We start from the raw sequence: 21,257 nt of genomic DNA on the forward strand, positions 1-21,257 counted from the left end.
ACACATAACACAGAGGTTAAGTATAACATCTGGGAATATTTTGGAGATTAATTACTATGGACTGTGGTGACAAAAATCTTGTCTTATTAATTCCCTGTATGAGTAGTGTTGAAACAGAAATTATGTATTTAAAGAAAGTTTGAATTTCCTGATTTATGACACTCTCACCTATTGAATGAGACATCCTACATACGAGTATAAAGAAACCATAAAACTCTACAAATTAAAGGGTGCCCAATTCTTTCTATCATTTAGATTCAATAGGATATAATAAACTTTTGAAAATAAACTGGCTAAGATTTGTATGGCCAGGCATTTTAATCCGAGTCTTCATGAGTGTTAAGTTACAATCAACAGAAAACTTGGACTATTGGCTTGTGAAAAAATAAAGGGCAAGTTCATGAGAATTGCTTATACTCCAATGCCTGCCCATCAGCATGATATTCATAAATTTGATAATATGTAATGAGATTATTGCAATTTCATTCACATGCTCAAAAATTTCTATTGATGTATCTGGAAAAGCTGACCTATAATCTGTAGCCTGGTGATTGGATCTACATCAAAGCTTATCAGAGAACAAGACTAAAGAATTCCTACTATGCAAGTAAGATATATTATAAAGCTACAATAATCAACATAGTGTGGTATTGACAAAAAATGAAACACTTCATAAGCAAAGGAGAAATAAGATTATTTTCAGAAAAGTAACTGCTGAGGAAATTTATTACCACCAAACATGCTTTACAAGAACTCCTCAAAGAAGCACTAAATATGGAAAAGAAAGACCATCACCAGCCACTGCAAAAACACAATACATAGACCAGTGACATTATAAAGCAACCACACAAACAAGTATGCATAATAACTAGTCAACATCATGATGACAGGATCAAAGTCACATATACTAATATTAACCTTGAATGTAAGCAGACTAAATGCCCCAATTAAATGATATAGAGTGACAAACTGGATAAAAAATCAAGATCCAGTGGTATGCTGTCTTCAAGAAACCCATCTTATTTGCACCCACACCCATAGGCTTAAAATAAAAGGATGGAGAAAAATCTACCAAGCAAATGGGAAACAGAGTAAAGCAGAATTTGCAACCCTAATTTCAGACAAAACAGACTTTAAGCCAACAAACATCAAAAAAGGCAAAAAGGGAATTATGTAATGGTAAAGTGTTCAATTCAACAAGAAGACCTAAGTATCCTAAATATGTATGTGCCCTACACAGGAGCACCCAGATTTATAAAGCAAGTTCATAGATACTCTCAAAGAGACTTCGACTCCTACACAATAGTAGTGGGAGACTTCAACACCTCAATGACAGTATTACATAGATCATTGAGGCAGAAGATTAACAAAGATATTCAGAACCTGAACTCAACACTGTATCAAATGGACCTGATAGATATCCACAGAGCTCTCCACCCCCAAACAACAGAATATACATTCTTCTCATCTGCACGTGGCACATACTTTAAAATGGACTACACAGTCAGAAGTAAAACACTCCCCAGAAAATAGAAAAGAACTGAAATCATACCAACCACTCTCTTGGACCACAGTGCTATAACAATGGAATTTAAGACTCTTTGCTTTAAACCATACAATTACATGAAATTAAACAACCTGCTCCTGAACTACTTTTGGGTAAATAAATGAAATTAAGGCAGAAATCAAGAAGTTCTTTGAAACTAATGAGAACAAACATACAACATACCATGATCTTTCGGACACACCTAAAGCAGTGTTAAGAGGGAAATTTGTAGCACTAAATGCCCACATCAAAAGTTAGAAACATCTCAGGTTAACAACCTAACATCACAACTAAAAGAACTAGAGAAGCAAGAGTAAACCAACCCATAAGCTAGTAGAAGACAAGAAATTACCAAAATTAGAGCTGAACTGAAGGAGATTGAGACATCAAAAACCATCAAAAGATCAGTGAAACTAGGAGTTTGTTTTTGACAAAAATTAATAAGATAGATGTCTAGCTAGACTAATAAAGAAGAAAAAAAAGAAGATCCAAATAAACACAATTAGAAATGACAAAGGGGATGTTACCACTGACCTCACAGAAATACAAATACCCCTAAAGGCTACAATGAATCAATGAATATCTCTATGTACATAAACTAGAAAATCTGGAAGATAAATTCCTATACACATACACACTCCCAAGACTGAACCAGGAAAAAACCTAAATATCTGAACAGGCCAACAAAAATCCTTAAAATTGAATCAGTAGTAAATAGCCTACCAATAAAAAAAAGCGCAGGATCAGACAGATTCACAGCCAAATTCTAACGGATGGACAAAGAAAAGCAGGTACTGTTTCTATTGAAACTATTCCAAAATACTGAGAAGTTGCTCCTCAACTCATTCTATGAGACCAGCATCATTCTGATACCAAAATCTGGCAGTGACACAATACAAAAATAAACTTCAGGTCAATATCCTTAATGGACTTTGGTGCTAAAACACTCAGCAAAATACTAGCAAACTGAATCAAGTAGCTCATCAAAAACCTAATCCACCATGATCAAGTAGGCTTTATCCCTGGCAGGTAAGTTTGGTTCAACATAAATAAATCAGTAATGTGATTCACCACATCATCACATAAACAGAACTAAAGACAAAAACCACATGATTATCTCAATAGCTGAAGAAAAGGGTTTTGATAAAATTCAACACTCCTTCATGTTAAAAACTCAATAAACTAGGTATTGACCAAACATGCCTCAACATAATAAGAGCCATCTATGATAAACCCATAGCCAACATTATACTGAATGGGCAGAATTTGGAAGCATTCCCCTGGAAAACCAGCATAGGACATGATATACCCTCTCACCACTCCTATTCAACATAGTGTCGGAAGTCCTGGTCAGAGCAATCAGGCAAGAGAAAGAAAAAAGGCATCCAAATAGGAAAAGAGAAAGGCAAACTATCTCTGTTTGCAGATGACACGATTCTACATATAGAAAACCCCATAATCTTGGCCTGAAAGCTCCTTAAGCTGATAACTTCAGCAAAGTTTTAGGATACAAAATCAATGTACAAAATTGCTAGCATTGCTATATATCAACAACAGTCAAGCCAAGAACCAAATCAGGAGCACAGTTCCATTCACCATTGCCACAGAAAGAACAAAATACCTAGGAATACAGCTGGTCAGGTGAAAGATCTCTACAAAAAGAACTACAAAACACTGCTCAAAGAAATCAGAGATAATACAAACAAAAGGAAAAAAAGAGTCTATGCTCATGGATAGGAAGAATCAATATCATTAAAATGGCCATACTACCAAAAGCAATGTACAGATTCAATGTTATTCCTATCAAACTACCAATGATATTCTTCACAGAACTAGAAAAACTATTTTAAAATTCATATGGAGCCAAAAAAGAGTCTGAATAGCCAAGGCAATCCTAATCAAAAAGAACAAAGGTGGAGGCATCACATTACCTGACTTCAAATTGTACTACAGGGCTACAGTGACCAAAACAGCATAAAACCAGTACAAAAACAGATACACAGATCAGGAAACAGAATAGAGAGCCACGAAATAAGGCTACAAACCTACAACTATCTTATTTTTGGCAAACCCGACAAAAACAAGCAATGGGGAAAGGACTCCTATTCAATAAATGGTGCTAGGATAACTGGCTAGCCATATGTAAATGATTGAAACTTGACCCCTTCCTCACACTATATACGAAAATCCAACTCAAGGTGGATTAAAGAAGATTTAACTGTAAAACCCCAAATTATAAAAATCCTGGAAGACAACTTACCTGAAAGACAACTATTCTGGAGATAGGAACAAGCAAAAATTTCATGACCAAGACACCAAAAGCAATTGCCAGAAAATCAAAAATTGACAAGTGGGATCTAAGCTTTTAAATTAAAGAGCTTTTGTACAGTAAAAGAAACTGTGAGCAGAGGAAACAGGCAACCCATAGAATGAGAGAAAATATTTGAAACTATGCCTCTTATAAGTGCTAATATGTAGCATCTATAAGGAAGAAAACAAAACAAAGCAAAGCAAAGCAAAACAAAACAAAAACCAACTCATTAAAAAGTGGGCAAAGAACATGAACAGACACTTTTTAAAAGAAGACATAGATGTGGCCAAGAAGCATATAAAAAAGCTCAACACACTGATCACTAGAGAAGTGCAAATGAAAACCGCAATGAGCTATCATCTCATAACAGTCAAAATGGCTGTTATCAAAAAGTAAAAAATTAACAGACACTGGTGAGGTTGCAGAGGAGGGGAATGCTTATATACTGCTGGTGGGAGTGCAAATTAGTTCAGTCATTGTGGAAAGCAGTGTGGTCATTTCTTAAAGATCTAAAAACAGAACTACCATGTGATGCAAGAATCCCATTACTGGGTATATACTAATATAACAAAAATCGTTCTATCATAAAGACACAGGCACATGTATGTTTATTGCAGCACTACTCATAATAGCAAAGACATGGGATAAACCTAAATGTCCATCTATGGCAGACTGAGTAAAGAAAATGTGGTACATATATACCATGGAATACTATGCAGCCATAAAAAAGAGATAATGTGTTTTATAGGAACATGATTGGAACTGAAGGCCATTATCCTTAGCATATGATTGCAGGAACAGAAAACCAAATAGTGCATGTTCTCACCTAAAAGTGGGAACTTAATCTTGAGAACATATGTACACAAAGAGAGGAACAACAGACACTGAGATCTACTTGAGGGTGGCAGGTAGAAGGAGGGAAAGAATCAGAAAAATAACTATTGGGTACTAGGTTTAGTACCTGGGTGATAATCTGTATAACAAATCCCTGTGGCATGAGTTTACTTATATAACAAATCTGAACATGCACCCCAAACCTAAAATAAAAGTTAAAAAAAAATTAGGTTGGTGCAAAAGTAATTGCTGTTTTGGATCATGAATTTTAAATCATTATAACTAGGCTCAAAAACATCTTTATTAATCAAAATAGGAACCATAACAATCAACACATTTTTGTCAATGAGAAATAAATTTGTTTATTCCTGTAGCATGAAAATATAGGCTTCGGGATTCAACAAACTCTTGGAAAGCATTTTTTTGCATTCTGCTGGTTATGGAAATGTTTTCCCTGCAAAAAGTTGTTGAGATGCTTGAAGAAGTAGTTTGTTGGTGAGAGGTCAGGTGAATATGGTGGATAAGGCAAAACTCCATATCCCAATTAATTCAACTTTTGTAGCATTGGTTGTGTGACATGTGGTTGGATGTTGCCATAAAGAAGAATTGGGCTTTCTGTTGACCAATACTGGCTATAGGAGTTGCAATTTTCAGTGCATATCATTGATTTGCTGAGCATAATTCTCAGATGCAATGGTTTTGCCAGGATTCAGAAAGCTGTAGAGGATCAGACTGCAGCAGACCACCAAACAGTGGCCATGATTCTTTTGTGGTACTAGTTTGGCTTTGAGAAGTACTTTGGAGATTCTTCTCAGTCCAATCACTGAACTAGTCATTGGCCAATTGTTGTATAAAATTCACCTTTCCTTACATGTCACAATCTGATTGAGAAATGGTTCATTGTTGCTGAATAGAATAAGAAAAGACAACACTTCAAAACAATGATCTTTCTAATTTTGGCTCAGCTCGTGAGGCACCTACTTATCAAACTTTTTGCTTTTCCAATTTGCTCCAAATGTCAAGCAACCATAGAATGATCAACATTGAGTGCTTCAGCAACTTCTCGTGTAGTTGCAGGAGGATCAACTTTGATGATTGCTCTCAGTTGGTTGTTGTCAACTTCTGATGGTTAGCCACTACACTCCTCATTTTCAAGCCTTTTGTCTCTTTTGCAAAACTTGAACCACCACTGCACTCTATGTCATTAGCAGTTCCTGGGCCAAATGTGTTGTTGATGTTGCAAGTTGTCTCCACTGTCTTACAACTCATTTTGAACTCAAATAAGAAAATTGCTCAAATTTGCATTCTGTCTGACATCATGACCATAAAGTAAATGTAAAATAAATGGCAATCAATAACTCATTAGCAAATAAACATAAAGTGAGAAATATGCATTAAAATTATGTATAACATAACCACATTTATTTAAGAATGTATTCCAGTAACAAACAGCAAATTTTCACAATGCAAAAACTGCAATTATGTTTGCACTAAATTAATAAACAAAGATTAATGAAAAATATTAGGGAGTATGAAGATAAACCTGCATATATAAACTTGACTTCTGACAAAGATAAAATTTTGTCATAAGCTGTAAGGGAAAGGATAGTCTTTTCTGTAAAAGGTACTAGGTCAACAGGTTATCCATAGAGAAAAATGAATCTTGATCCCTCATGTATACACATATATATAGTCATTTTGAGACAGATTGTGAAAAGTTAAAAACAATAAAGCTTCCAAATGATAGCATAACAAAATATGTTCATGACTTTGAAATTGTTCTTTACTTGGAGGTAGAGAATGTTTTCTTAAATGGTCATAAAAAAGAGCTAAACATAAAGAAAAGGGTTAAAAAACTGGATTATTTTGCAATTAAAAACTTTAATTTCTTTTAGGCCAACACCTAAACATGAAGATGCTGGGTTCTATAGTAAGTGTATGTTTAGTTTTATTAAGTAAATCTGCCAAATTGCTTTTCAAAGTGGTTGTAGCATTTTATACTCTTACAAGAAATGTATGAAATTTCTAGTTGCTTTGCATCCTCATCAGCTCTTGGTATTGTCAGTGTTGTCAATTTTAACCATTCTAATTTGTCTTTTACTGTAAATAATTGCAGTTTTCATGTGCATTTATTTGATGACTAATGATACTGAACATCATCTTAGATGCTTTTTGGGATTGTTTGCCATTCAGATATCTTCCTTTGAGAAGTCTCTGTTAAATTATTTTTACCATTTTTCGTTGGTTGCTTGTCATATAGCTTTGCAATAGTTCTTTATATAACCTGGATCAAGTCTTTTCTCAGAAATATGTAGTCCAAATATTTTTACCTAGTCTGTAGCTTGCCTTTTTATTCTCTTTATGGTGTCTTTTGATGATCAGAATTAAAAATTTTTTAGTGAACTCTAATTTATCAATTTTTATTTTATGGTTCATACTTTTTGTGTTCTATTGAAGAAATCTTTGCCAAATCTCTGCAAACATTTTTATTACTTTTTCCCTATAATATTTATAGTTCTAGTTTTTACATCAAGTTTAAGATCTACTTCAAGTTAATTTTTGTGTGATATAAGGTAAGGTTTGAAGTTGTTTTTCAAATAGATATTCCACTGTTTCAGCACCATTTATTGAAGAGATTATCCTTTTTCCATTGAACTACTTTGAGACTTTACTAAAAAAAAGAAATCAGATCTCTGTCCTAGTCAGGTCAGGGTTCCATCTTTGCTCCTCTGTCTCCTTAGCTCAGGGAGGCCCCAGGTGGCTCCACCAAGACCTGTGTTGCCTGTGACCTGCAGGTACTGGGAGATTTGTAGGGAAGAGGCTGGCACACCCCAGAAACCAGGAAATATTTTAGGTTTACAGAAAAATTGAGTAGAGGAGGGGGACAAGGTGGTTGACTAGATACAGTCAGGAAGCGCTGCTTTCACTGAGAGGGACCAAATTATCTAGTAAGCCAACATAATTTTGGGCAGATCCTCAGATAGAAAACATCGAGGGTGGATTGGGAGTTGACACTGTCGCTGAAGCTGAAGAAAGAGGAAGCTGGAAACCTTGCGTGGGGGATCCAAATACCAGTACTAATTCCCAGCCCCAAGCAGCTCCTGGGGAAGGGGTGAATGAAAGGACGGAGGAACAGCCCAATCCTAGCTAGAGGGGACTCCATGTCTTCCACATACCTGTGAGCTGGCAGGGGGATCTGTCTGGGGAGTAGGCAGAGACAGGGATTCAACTGGCATAGAGGCCAGGTGATTTCTTGCATGGGGCACCTCTGGCGGAGGGTGGCCATAGGGACCCATTCCCTAGGGCTCCTCATCTACCTCCAAGAGGCTGTATCCCCAACTGAGTGTTGAACCAGGAGAGAGCAGGGCCAACTTCCCTGTGGAACTGGGGCATCTCTGATTGGGAGGCCCTCTTGCCTGCCTGTGTCTCCCAAGGCCCCTGCCTGGCTGCTCTGCAACAGCATGTGCACAGGGCAATCTCCACTGCCCAGCCTGGGTGTTTTGTTCCCCCTGAGTATTTTTCCAGACACTCGGGTATACTTTGGATCCCCCAGCACAGCCAGAACCCAATCCCAAGCCGTGGGCTCTCTAGGTATCTCATGGCTGGTGGGTACAGCTCAAGAATGCAGAGCTGAGATCTGTGGCCAGCACTCAAGCATGGGAGGGAGCACCACTCTCAGGGCACTGAGACGGGTGAGATGCGTGGGCCTGTGGGCCAGTGTGGGAGTGTGGCATGCCTCCTTCTGCAGGGCTAGTCCAGAAAGAGTGTGACATATCTTCCTGCCATGGCTTCTGCTCCAGGAAGCCCTGAGGTCTGGAACACTTATGAAACATGGACATGGCACCAGTAATCAGCAGGGACACCCCCAAGGCAGCCCTGGTTAGGGAGTCATGTCTGCCCTTACCCCCCCCACACAAAGCACATCTGTAAATGTGAGGAAATACAAAAGAGCCTACTGGGGCTAAGAGCCTATCTATTGGCTATTACTCTTAAACACCATCTACTGGATCACAGCCAAAATACAACACTAAAAATTATTCTGCTAGTATACACCCTTTGTGAAACCAAGCTCAAGAATTCATCCACACATGAAGACCCTATACAGAGACTTGGCCGTCTCATAGCATCTGGATAGGAACCAAACTGACTACACTCAACCAACACCACAGTTAAAGGAATATCAGACCCCCGATGAGAAATAATCAGCTCAAGAACTCGGGCAATTCAAAAAGCCAGAGTGACCCCTTACCTTCAAACGAGTTCACTAGCTCCTCAGCACTGGTTCTTAACCAGACTGAAATAACCGAAATAACAGACACAAAATTGAGAATTTGGATGGCAAGGAAGCTTATTGAGATCAAAGAGAAAGTTGATACACAATCCAAGGAGTCCAGTAAAATGATCCAAGAAATGAAAGATGAAATAGTTGTTTTAAGAAAGAACTGAACTGAACTTCTAGAGCAGAAAAATTCACTACAAGAATTTCATGATACAGTTTGAAGTATTAACAGCAGAATAGAGCTGAAAAAAGAATCTCAAAACCTGAATACTGGTCCTTTGAATAAACTCAGTCAGACAGAAATATAGAAAAAATAATTTCAAATAATGAACAAAAGCTCTGAGAAAATGCGATTATGTAAACAGAACAAACTTACTACAGTACTCATTGTCCTTGTCCTGCTCTTGTTCCTTGTCCTGCATTCTTGAGAGAGAAGTAGAGAGAGTAAGCAAATTTGGAAAATATATATGCTATAATCTATGAAAATTTCCCTGATCTTGCAGAGGCTGACATGCAAATTTTCAACATTGATCTCTTAGATGTTCATCAAGAATTCCTTACTTTATAAGTGTTAGTGTTCCCTTTAATGCTAGTGAGTGATTCTGGAATATTCTATTGCTATCCTTCAACTTTTCTCTCTAATGTTGCCTCATTTGAGAAGCTTTTCATGGTCCCCATAGACTTAATTAGATGATCTCTCTCCAAGGTGTTTCCATCTCTCCAAGGTGTGGCCACAGAGCTTTGCTCGTACCTCTTCTTTGCCCTTTGGTAGTATTTTGCCTTAGTTTGATGAATATCTTCTACCTGACCCTGATTAAAATCTCTATATTTCTTTCCAGAACCTTAAAAGGAACTCAGAAAATATTTTTCTGGTCTATATTATTGATCTCAGGACTCTTGGCTGTGTTTGAAACTTCAGCCCTCATCTCTTGATGATGCAATGTTTGACTTTAGGAGAAGATGATGAGTTTCAGTCATGTGGTCCTCATTCACTCTAATCTATGTCCCTGTTCTAAGACTTTTATTTTCTTGGCCTCAGTTCCTGTTTATCTGTTCATCTCCTCTGTGTCTCTTTAACTGATCTTTTTGTTGCTCTTGTTTCCTGTCCTGCCTACTCTTTCCTTCTCCATTGGGTTTCTGGGCTGATGTTTTGCTACTTCATAATACTGGTCTCCTGCTGTTTCAAATTTAACATAGTATCGTTTGTCCTAAATTCACTGTTACTGAGGTTGGTTTCTCTTTCACAAAACATATTAGGGTTCACAATCTTGCTTCTACATGAAATAACATCTGCTATGTCATCTAATTCTTTTTAAAACTGAGTTAGCACCCTTAGAACATGTCCCTCCCAAATGGATGCTTGATTCAGGACACTGACTATTCCCAATGAACCCTGTGTTGTTCCCTTCCAATACAGCTTGTGTTGACCTCTGTCTTTTGGATAAAGAATTATTATTCTGAAGATGCATAGACCTGGCTGCATCCTGAACTATATATACTTTTATGCATTTGTTATTTTTTAACTTTTTCTCTTTAAAAAATTTTTAATATTAAAAAAATTTTGTGGATACATAATAGGTGTATATATTTATGGGGTACATGAAATGTTTTGATAGGGACATGCAATGTGAAATAAGCACATCATGGAGAATACGGTCTCAATTCCCTCAAGCATTCACCCTTTGAGTTACAAAAAATCCAATTACATTCTTTATTTACAAATACATAATTATTATTGGTTATAGTCACCCTGTTGTGCTATTAAATAGTAGGCCTTATTCAGTCTTTCTATTTTTTTGTACCCATTAACCATCCTCAACTTTCCCCCAAATCCCCACTACTCTTTCCAGGCTCTGGTAACCATCCTTGTACTCTCTGTGACCATGGATTTAATAGTTTTGACTTTTAGATTCCACAAATAAGTGAGAAACGTGATGTTTGTCTTTCTGTTGCTGGGTTATTTCACTTAACATAATAATCTCCAGTTCCCTCTATGTTGTTGCCAATGACAGGATCTCATTCTTTAGGGGTAAATAGTACTCTATGTGTGTATGCACCACATATTCTTTATCCATTTCTCTGTTGATGGGTACTTATGTTGCTTCCAAATCTTAGCTATTATAAACAGTGCTGCAACAAACATTAGGAGTGCAAACATTTCTTTGATATCCTGATTTTCTTCTGATTTTTCTGGGCCATCAAGCTGGGTGGTCCCAATGACACAGGGCAGGTGAGCCCCAAAGTGGGGCTCAGCCTGTGAGGGTTTTTGGCTTCTCCCAGGAAAAAATTCAAGGGCAAGTTGGTGGTACAGTAGAAGAAAATGGCTCTATTGAAGTGGCAGTATTACAGCTTTGGCAGTATTACAGCTCTGTGGCTGTTCTGGCAGAGCAGGGATATCCATAGGCAGTATACTGAGAGTAGCAGCTCAGGGCACTTTTGCGGTCACATTTATACCCCCCATTTATTTATTTATTTATTTTTTTAGATGAAGTCTTGCTCTATCTTCCAGGCTGGAGTTCAGTGGTATGATCTCAGCTCACTGCAAACTCCACCTCCTGGGTTAAAGTGATTCTCCTGCCTCAGCCTCCCAAGTAGCTAAGACTACAGGTGTGTGCCACCATACCTGGCTAATTTTTGCATTTTTAGTAGAGGCAGCATTTCACCATGTTGGCCAGGCTGGTCTCAAACTCCTGACCTCAGATGTTCTGCCTGCCTTGGCCTCCCAAAGTGCTGGAATTACAGGCATGAGCCACCATACCTTGCCCTATATCTACTTTTAATTAATATAGATTAAGGAGAAGTGTATGCAGGAATTTTTTGGGTAAGGGTAGTGACTTCTGGGTCATTGGGTCATTGCCATGGAAAGGAGTAATAACTCCCTGGTGTTGTCATGGCAATGGTAAACCAACATGGCACGCTAGTGGGCGTGTCTTATGGAAAGTGCTTCTGCCCCATCCCTGTTTTAGCTAGTCCTCAATTTAGTATGGTGTCTGAGCCCAGCTTCTGGCATTGAATCCTGCCTGCTACCTTGCCATTCCCCACGACAGGAAGCCTTTTGTTCCTCCTCACTTCAGGGCCTTGGCAAGGCACCCTGGAGTATGCTGTTCAAAATATTCCCTGCTGGGCTGTTCCCTTAGGCCCCAATATGAGGATGAGATCTTGTTAGAACTTTGTTTGAAGAGGAGGCAAAAGTACTAATTGGTGTCTAGGTGGTGGTAACTTTACCTTGGATCCCTACAGACAATGCTTGAAAAAATGTCCATTAAATACCTTGTTCTTGGGACCTGACTAACGGCTTAACTTCTCTTCCCCTGTAGGTCAATCAGTGCAGCTCTTTGGTAAGTAAAGGCTAAGGGTAGGCCCAAGGAAGAGAAATAAAATACAGGTGACATTCACATATTAACTTATCTGTAGCCTCCCTAGATCTGGACAATTTCACAGGCAGTCTGAGGCAGAATTACATGCTCTTCACAACACTAGGGAAAATCAGAAATACAGGGAGTGCTGTATACATTGTCAGAAGTTTATCTGGACCTTTGGTATTGTGTGAAACAGGAAAGATGGGATTGGGTTTATGGGAATTTTTCACTTCAAAGCAGGCAAATATCCTTCTAGTCCTGGGTCATCAGTAAGCTATTTGGAAGTCTGCTCCTTTTTGAAGTCTATGGGGTGAATCACAGGGAAACATTTTTGAAAGCAGCTAAGTCCTGAGCTCCTGATTCCTGGGCCCATTGCCTCCCTTTACCTAATTCTCTGATGGAGGGAGAGAAGCTGAGCTTACTCAGTCAAACTTTTCTTGAGGCACTAGGATATAATGAGGGATATTTTCTGGGTCCTGAGGGGATAGTTGGGACATCAGATGTAATTGTCTATTAGTTTTCTGAAGACAGAGGCTTAAGGATGGGCTGCTTGAAGATAATTTGAAGCAGATGCTCAAGTGATCAGAGTTGCATTTCTTGACACTTCCCATCCTCCTCCTAACACCACACCGTGGGGTTGCTGAAAGAAAGAATGTGTTATTGGGAAGAATGAAGGGAGAAACATGAGGGAGGATATAGTGTTTTTGACTGGTTGCTTTAGTTAACTACTATACATTATCTACCCATGGGATTCATCTATCTGGTCACCTTTGCCAAATCAATTCCATTATCTCTGAATTTAAAAAATGTCTCTTGTTCTTAACTAGACTGCTCATAGTGCACTATTTATTGCCTATAATTCAGTGAAAATATTATTAGTAATAATATTTTCAGCATTTGACAAAACATCTTCACATATTATATCTCCTTCATTTTTCACAATGATCTTGTGAGGCAGATTTTAGTTTATTCCTTTCACATGTGAAGAAACTAAGGCTTGAAAATGGTTAGATGCTTTGCTGAAGGTCACATGCAGACACATGGCAGAAATAGTACCTGAAACCAGGATCTTGACTTCTTGTATAGAGTTTATTCTATGACAAAAGAACTATCGGTCCATGTAGATTTCACATCTTCTGAACCTTCTCACCATCTGTTGCCATTACTGTCTCCTCAGCAGCTGTGGTGGAAGGTATGGGCAATAACCATATGTCCTCTTGGAGAGAAAAGCAAAATTTCCTTGGCTGTTTTAGACTTGTATTATTTCTTCTTTCTTAGACTATGTTCTGGGCTGACTTCTGCTCCTTTCCCTCACACTTAGAGGCCTCTTCTTGCTGTTATTAAGGCTGTAAGACCAGCCTGGCTGCATCTTTTATGCCTAGAATGTGTATCACTTGTCTCACATTCCAAGGCCCTCCCAGGCCCTGGACCCAGAAATTTTTGAGTCCTTTGTTTGTCTCTCACCAGAGAGGATTGTGGTACTTGAGGTATTGGGGATACTGGGGGATTCACGTGATCCCTAAATCATTCCTTGTCTGCCCTATTATTTGATCACTCTGTACTTCCTACCTTTGGCCATGGGGCCCTGGAGTTTCTTCCCTGGCTCTGCAATAGCCACTGCTAACACAGAGATAGGAGAATGGCTTCCTAGCTTGGAGGTCAATGTGTGGGCTGTGGTTTGATATTGTCACTACAGAGAGCTATGACCCTGGAAAATTCACCTTTTTCCAGACCTTAGTTTTCTAATAAATAAAATGAGTATATTGAACGTAAAGTATGGTAGGAACATGAATAATGTTGTATACTCTTAGTGCAATAAGCAGATAAGAGGAGCTGGAGGGCACATCTGCCAAGGTCTCTCCTGATCTCAGTAAGGTTGCTGTGGTATAGAATTTTTGGCTTTCACATTATCGTTATTACCAAGAGCTTTTGTTTTTAACAGGTCACCACAACGCTGAACTTCATGTCTATCCCTATACAACACCAGCTTGAAAAAGCAGCAAATACAGGAGGTGGTAAAGCAGACAACCAGTGAGATATCTGGTAGAGAAGCAAGTGAAGTGGGCAGGAATATCCAAGAAAGAGCCTGATCGGTGTCGGAGTTATCAGGTACCATATATTATTCTGTAAACTTGACAGTCAAATGAAGCTTGGAAGAGTGGGATACCTCTAAATTAAGGGATTTTTCAGATGTTAGATTTTTTTGGCAATTTTAGATGAGGCTTAGTGGGATAAGACTGGGGAACTACTTGAGGTCAGCATTGATTAAATCAAGCACCTAACTTCAGGACTTGGAGATATGAGCTCAGTGGGATGATTTTTATTCAACAACAAGCCTTGGGCATCTACTTAATGTGTATTGTTTATGTGTATTGCCCCAGGTCACACATATTGTAGAATATCTAGTAATAGAAACTGGTTTCTGAACTTCCTGTCTGATGCATTTGCCACTGGACAAATCTCACCCAAGGCATTTACCACTAACTTTCTTCTTTGGTGTTTGAAGGCCTTGCAGAAATATTGACTAAACTGAAAATGATTTTTGATTCTTTTCCGAGAACTGTAGAGGAGAGTGATGTGGTGGTGATAATGTCAGTGAGAGCATATGTCCTGAGCTCCCAACTGCTACATCACTGAATTTCACCAGCCTGCCTTTCTTTGCAATGTCACTTTGTTCTTCCGTGTGAGATGATAACCATGTTTTTTCCCAATGATTCTGTTCTCTTCCCACGTACTTTCTTCCTGGCTGGTATCCCAGAATTGAATGCTGCCCACATTTGGATTTCACTTCCCTTTTGCTTTATGTTTTTCCTGTCATTGACTGGGAATGGTGTCCTGCTTTTTCTCATCCGGACAGATCGCAGCCTTCACCAGTCCATGTTTCTTTTTCTTGCCATGCTCTCCTTTGTTGACTTGGTCCTCTCTCTCTCCATGCTGCCTAAGATGCTGGCCATTTTCTGGTTTGGTGCTACAGCCATCAGCTCCCATTCCTGTCTTTCCCAGATGTTCTTCATCCATGCATTTTCTGCCATGGAGTCAGGGGTGCTAGTGGCCATGGCCCTGGACCGCTTTGTGGCCATTTGTAACCCACTGCGTTACGCAACCATCCTTACACCTGTTGCTGTTGCCAAGATTGGAGGCCTGGTGGTATTGCGAGGGGTGGTATTGACCATCTCCTTTCCAAGCTTGGCCCATAGGCTGCCTTACTGTGGCTCACACACAATTGCCTATACCTACTGTGAGCATATGGCAGTGGTGAAGCTGGCCTGTGGGGCCACCACGGTGGACAACCTCTATGCCTTTGCTGTGGCAATCTTTCTTGGTGTGGGGGATGTGGCCTTTATTGCCTATTCTTATGGGCAGATTGTGAGGACTGTAATGCATTTTCCTTCACCTGAGGCACGTGCTAAAGCAGGCAGCACATGTACAGCCCATGTCTGTGTCATCCTCTTCTTCTATGGACCAGGCTTTCTTTCTGTGGTCATGCAGCGCTTTGGACCACCCACAGCCTCTGCTACCAAGGTCATCCTTGCCAATCTCTACTTGCTCTTTCCCCCGGCACTGGATCCCTTTGTCTATGGCATCAAGACCAAGCAGATCCAGGAGCGGCTGTTGACGATTCTGAACCCCAAGCGGATTGAGCCTGCCTCAGTATAATTATCATCAGCTGGACTTCAGGGGCAGGGTGGCTGTCCCTCACTGGGTGGAAGCCCCATAGCCCAGGTCGTTTACCTTGTGGAGAGGGTAAAAAGAAAGCAAGGAAAGTTATCTTAGGTGTTTGGAAGTTAGGAAATCCCTTCTGAGGTCTGTGGTATTTATATATTAGGATGGAAAACTAAGAAGGGCTGAGGTATCTCAATTGATCAATAAGCAAGAAATTTTTGTGATACCTTCTGAAAGTTTATGATTTATTTCTGTTGATAAGATAAATGCATCAGGTAATATGATGGATCTGAATTCAAGTGTCTTAGGAGATCAAAAAGAGATGAGCTGGACATATGAAAAAATGGGGCACCTCCCACCACTGCAGCTCTCACTCACAGCCAGCCCCTGGGAAGAGATGGGCCTCTCTACCACCTACTTAGCTTCAGAGAAAGAAGGGTGGCAAAGCATGGAGATAATTTTGAGTTCAAACTTATGAGAGAAATGCTTTAAAATATTCGTGCTCCATCTGACTAGAATTGCAGATTAAGCTTCCTCTCTATATTCCCAGTACTTTTTCATTCTGTTTTTGAGATGAATGGCCCTCTATGATACCTGTAGTTTTATTTCTTTATTTTTAGTCTCAGCTGCAAGACTTTGAGTTAATCATACTTGTAAGCTTATTACATACAATGATTATTGTTCTGATTCTTGTTCTGTTTATTTTCTGTCTTCATTTCTTACTCTCTTGTTCATTTCCTTCCTAGTTCCTACCTTTGGCACTCACTCTAATGTGTTTGTGGTATGTCCTTATGTATTTGTATATCCTTGAAATATATTAGTATTGTTTGAGTGTTATGTATTCCTCATATATATTAATGTTCTTTTTTATTTCCTCAAAGGTATATGGTCCCTCCAGCCTGTTTGTCCAGGCTCCTCCTGATAGAAATGCTTTTCCCTATCCTTATTCTTGCCATTTTTTTTTTTAACTTTTTTTCCTTTTTCTTTATTGGGTCAAACTCTGTTCAATATTCTTGCTGTTTCTACTCATCTTAAACCTCAGTTCAAACCTCATCTCCTTAGAAAATGTTCTTCTAATTACATTAAGTCATTTGTTTTCTGATCTCAGAGTACTGTGTGTTTCTTTTATTATACATCATAATTTATAATTATATATATTTATTGTTGCATATATAACCTCTGTCTGCATTCCTACTAGATAGTGATTTCTACTGTATTCTTAAAATAGTTCCTGGCATATAATATGCTGTCAATAAACGTGTGTTAATAAATAAGTCTCATTATTTTAAAGGGCCGTCTCACTAGTGTTTTTCTTCATTGGTCACATTAACATAGTATGTGCTTTTGAATAAATGATTACATATATTTTTTATGACAGTGGACATTCAATACATTTCTGTTGAAGAAATAATAAAAAAAAATTGCTGTAACAGTCACTACTAACACTATTTTCTTTACTGTCATCATCACTGCAAACATCACCTTAACTTAGTCTTTGCAAAAGTTGTAATTTCAAATGGCGATATTTTCGATGTTGGGAAAAGGCATTGGAGGGCATAATTACTGTTATAAGACAGAATCACTGTTATAAGGGCTTACAGGCCTCTAAGTACTCTGAGCAAACTAGCTCTGAATAATTATATCCTGAACATGTTGTATTAATGAGGAATCTTGATAACAAAGGCAGCTCCTGCGTGTTAAGCTCTCACTACATGGTACCTGGAGTCCTTGAAGTAAAAATTTTGCACATACACTTTTTCATTTAATGCCCATAAAATGCAAATGAAGCTGATGCTCTAATTATTCCTATTTTTATGTCTGATACAATATTATGCTTCCTACTAAGTGAGGGTCATTTATTTTCTCATATCTCTTCTATCTTTGGCGTCCTGGTGAGTTTAGTGTCTTTATTCTCAAATACAATTTTCAGTTCTTTCCTATAAAAACAGACAAACAAACAAATAAGCAAAGACTGGGGCTTCTTTGAGGTTCACGTCACTCACTCATATCTTCTGCCACGCCTGGTTACTGTTCTCTCCTCTACTCGCCTTCATTAAATGACGATATGGTCAAAATCTTCTCTGTTTTTTTTCCACCCATGATCCTGGTGAGAGACATCAGAATTTATGAGAATAATTCATTGAACATTCTGGCTTTTCATATTCTCAGTTTCTTTATTCCCAAAGATACCTACTTCATCTACGCATTCTCATGACACATCTTTGAACTTCTGTAGAGATCACTGAATTTTCTTCCCTGAACATCTCCTGCCATCATGCTTAGCCTTGTCGCCTCCATTTTTCTAGGATGTCATTTTGTTAATGAGATTTGATCATATCTCAATCCTCTGCTTAAAATCCTGCATGGATTTCCATGGCCCTTTAACATGGCGTAGAAGACCTAGTCTGCTTTGGTTCCTGCATATACTCCAGGCTCAGTCCTGCCTACTACAATCTCTAATTTTAAAAATTCTTTCAGGTCTTTGAAAATACCAGGGTCCCTTTTCTCCTGCTCGTGGTTTGTACACTCAGCCTATCTCCATACCGCCCTTCACTTTAACCAAGTCTTCTGGTCACTAACTTAAATTAGGGAGGGCTTTCCTGAACTCTCCACACTGGGGAGGTCCTTTTATTATATGCTTTTAAAACATAGTTTTAATATATAACACTTATTAACTGTTATTAATTCTATGATCATATACTTAACATATATCATCCCATGAGAACCATTTTATCATATCGTTTGTTTTTTCCAGCATCTAATAGAATACATGGAATTAGTGTATATTTGATATTTATTGAATAAATCAATAAATGGGGCTCCCCACAAGCTGTGAATGAGATTCTTGTTGACTGGATGCATGGAAGGACTGTGCACTGGAAGCATTGTTCCCAAGGAGAATGTGGCCACTGGCTGGAGTGGGAAGCTGCTTTAGTCAGAGATGGGACTAAGAGAAGGATCTAATTATGATGGGAAAATATGATAAGGAGGCCTCAGCCCATCTCATTGTGAACTTCCTTGGATGGACTGTTGGAGAAACCCTATTTGTCCCACATGTACCATGGCATTGGGATTGGGGCCCCTGGATTTGTCACAGTCCTATACAGGAGAAGCAAAGTGCTCAACTCACCTGTAGCAGGCAATATTTGTCTTCGGTTGGCTTCTTCAGAAACAGACTCTGAACAGAGATTTGCATGCAGGAAGTTTATTGTGGTGTATACATGGTAACAATGACTGTCATGGAGTGAGAGGAGTGAAATGGGCAGAAGAAATTAAACTATAATTGAGTTGTCTTAGGTACCTTGGCTAACCCAATGGGACCTCCTGAACTGAAATGACTCCTCAGTGTTGTTTAAGATGAAGAAAGGGGGTCAGGACTTTGTATTCTTATATCACCAGTCATTGGCTATGAGTTGCTTGGGGAAGGAAAAGTAACCTTGGGTGAGACTGCTCTCTTTGGCCAAAGAAGAGTGACTTAGTTATGAAATTCCAGAAGCCAACACTCCTAGCACCTGGAGGAATAGCACATTGAACCATGGCATTCACTAAAGAATTTCCTGGGGTCTAAGATTGCTCTGCGAGAATGAGAAGTCTGAGCTCACAGAGCAAGGTGAAAATTCCCAGCTCATTGCAGGATGTTTCCTAGCACCATCAGGAGGTACAGGCTTAGGGCTAATGACCAACACTGAACAGATGTGGGCCACCTGGTAAGGTGCAGGAGCCTCTCCCTGATCAGCCTCTCTGCCCAGTCACCCATCCCTGTGGGCTGTATCTTCAGCTCTGTGCCCCTCCAGTCAATCTAGGGGCTAATTTTGGCTTTGCCCATGTGTGTCTGTGAGTCCTCTGGGACCTGCAGGATGGTAATAACATCCTGCCTGCCCAGTGCCTTGCTCACAGTCACCATTGCTGCCTTGGGAAAGCATCAAGAATGACCGTTCCTTTTGGGGTGATGATGATAGAACCAGCAACCCCTGGTGCACAGGAATTCAGGTGTGAAAAATGAGGTCAGTTTGGGGGCTTATAGTTGGGGAAAAACTGTAGCCAGCTGACTTCTGCCCTTTTCATAGCCCTTGTGACAGGGGTTATTTTTTGTCTTGGCTAGTGTGGCTCTGAGTCTCCCAATACCTTTGGTCTGACTCTTCTTCATAGTCTTAAGTTTATTTCCCCCGAGATAGAGTAGTTGTTCTCTCCAGGCCTGACTTCTCAAAATGAAGCCTCTCCTCCTAGTTTCTTCGATTCAGACACTAGCAGGCACGGAGGCTCTTCTATGAAATGTGACCTATTTCTCTATCCTTAACCTCCTTCTTAACAGTGGCCTGGACTCTATGACAGTGGGGAAAACAGAAAGATGAGGAAGAATACAGACGGAGAGAGATTAGGGGAGAGCTCATTGCTGCAAGTTAACTTGTGTGCCTACAGATGCCTACCAATATCTTTAAGGCTTCATGATCAGGCTGAGGCATTGACAGGACCATTTAGCATGGTCCTAGGTGGCATCTTCACCATCACATACCATGCATGTAGATACAGTTGATTTGCCTCCTTTACCCAAGTCTTGCCAGAAGTAGTACACATGTTTCATATCTTTGGGAAAGTTTAGCTGTACAGACCTCTAGGGATGATGTATTTGATGTTCTCTGGCATTTAGAGACAGCAATGCAGCACTTCTGAATAGAACGTCCTCTTCATCGTTGTTACACACAAGTTAGGGCAGAAGGCCATTGTGGGGATTGAACAGGGAACTCAGGGTGCTCTTGGAGATGAGCAGGGAGGGCTGTAGTGGAACCTTCCCAAGTCTAGGAATTTTCTCCCTTTCCTAAGTCTCTCTGTGTTGCTGAGTCTCCCTCTAGACTGACCCAAGACTTTAATTAATTAATTAATTAATTAATTAATTTTTTTGAGATGGAGTCTCATTTTGTTGCTAGGCTGGAGTACAGTGGCACAATCTTGGCTCACTGCAACCTCTGCCTCCTGGCTTCAAGCGATTCTCCTGCCTCACCCTCCCAAGTAATTGGGACTACAGGTGCGTGCCACCATGCCCAACTAATTTTTGTATTTTAGTAGAGGGCTTTCACCATGTTGGCCATGGTGGTCTTGATCTCTTGACCTTGTGATCTACCTGCCTTGGCCTCCCAAAGTGTTGTGATTACAGGCGTGAGCCACCGTGCCCAGCTGGGCTGACCCAAGACTTTAAAGGGCACATCCTTAAAGAGAGTCCAGAGACCGGGAGGACAGTGCCCTGTACCAGGCTTACTTTATTGATTA

The 21,257-nt window shown here is 39.5% G+C and overlaps 2 protein-coding genes across 2 annotated transcripts in view; both read left to right on the forward strand.

Annotated features, from left to right (window-relative positions):
* The first annotated feature begins 14,276 nt into the window (after positions 1 to 14,276).
* Positions 14,277 to 21,257, forward strand: part of LOC108288351 (olfactory receptor 52L1) — an 86,654-nt gene continuing 79,673 nt past the window's right edge. Inside the window, exon 1 of the mRNA XM_037730941.1 lies at positions 14,277 to 14,438. The gene's annotated coding sequence lies outside the window, so the exon portion shown is untranslated. The remainder of the gene's footprint in view (positions 14,439 to 21,257) is intronic.
* On the forward strand, positions 14,522 to 17,094 carry LOC108288355 (olfactory receptor 52K1-like). The gene has a single exon (XM_017507254.2). The coding sequence runs from the start codon at positions 15,018 to 15,020 to the stop codon at positions 15,984 to 15,986; it is 969 nt and encodes a 322-aa protein (XP_017362743.1). The 5' UTR covers positions 14,522 to 15,017; the 3' UTR covers positions 15,987 to 17,094.

The sequence above is a fragment of the Cebus imitator genome, unplaced genomic scaffold (assembly GCF_001604975.1).
Source record: "Cebus imitator isolate Cc_AM_T3 unplaced genomic scaffold, Cebus_imitator-1.0 Scaffold370, whole genome shotgun sequence".
Classification (NCBI taxonomy): domain Eukaryota; kingdom Metazoa; phylum Chordata; class Mammalia; order Primates; family Cebidae; genus Cebus; species Cebus imitator.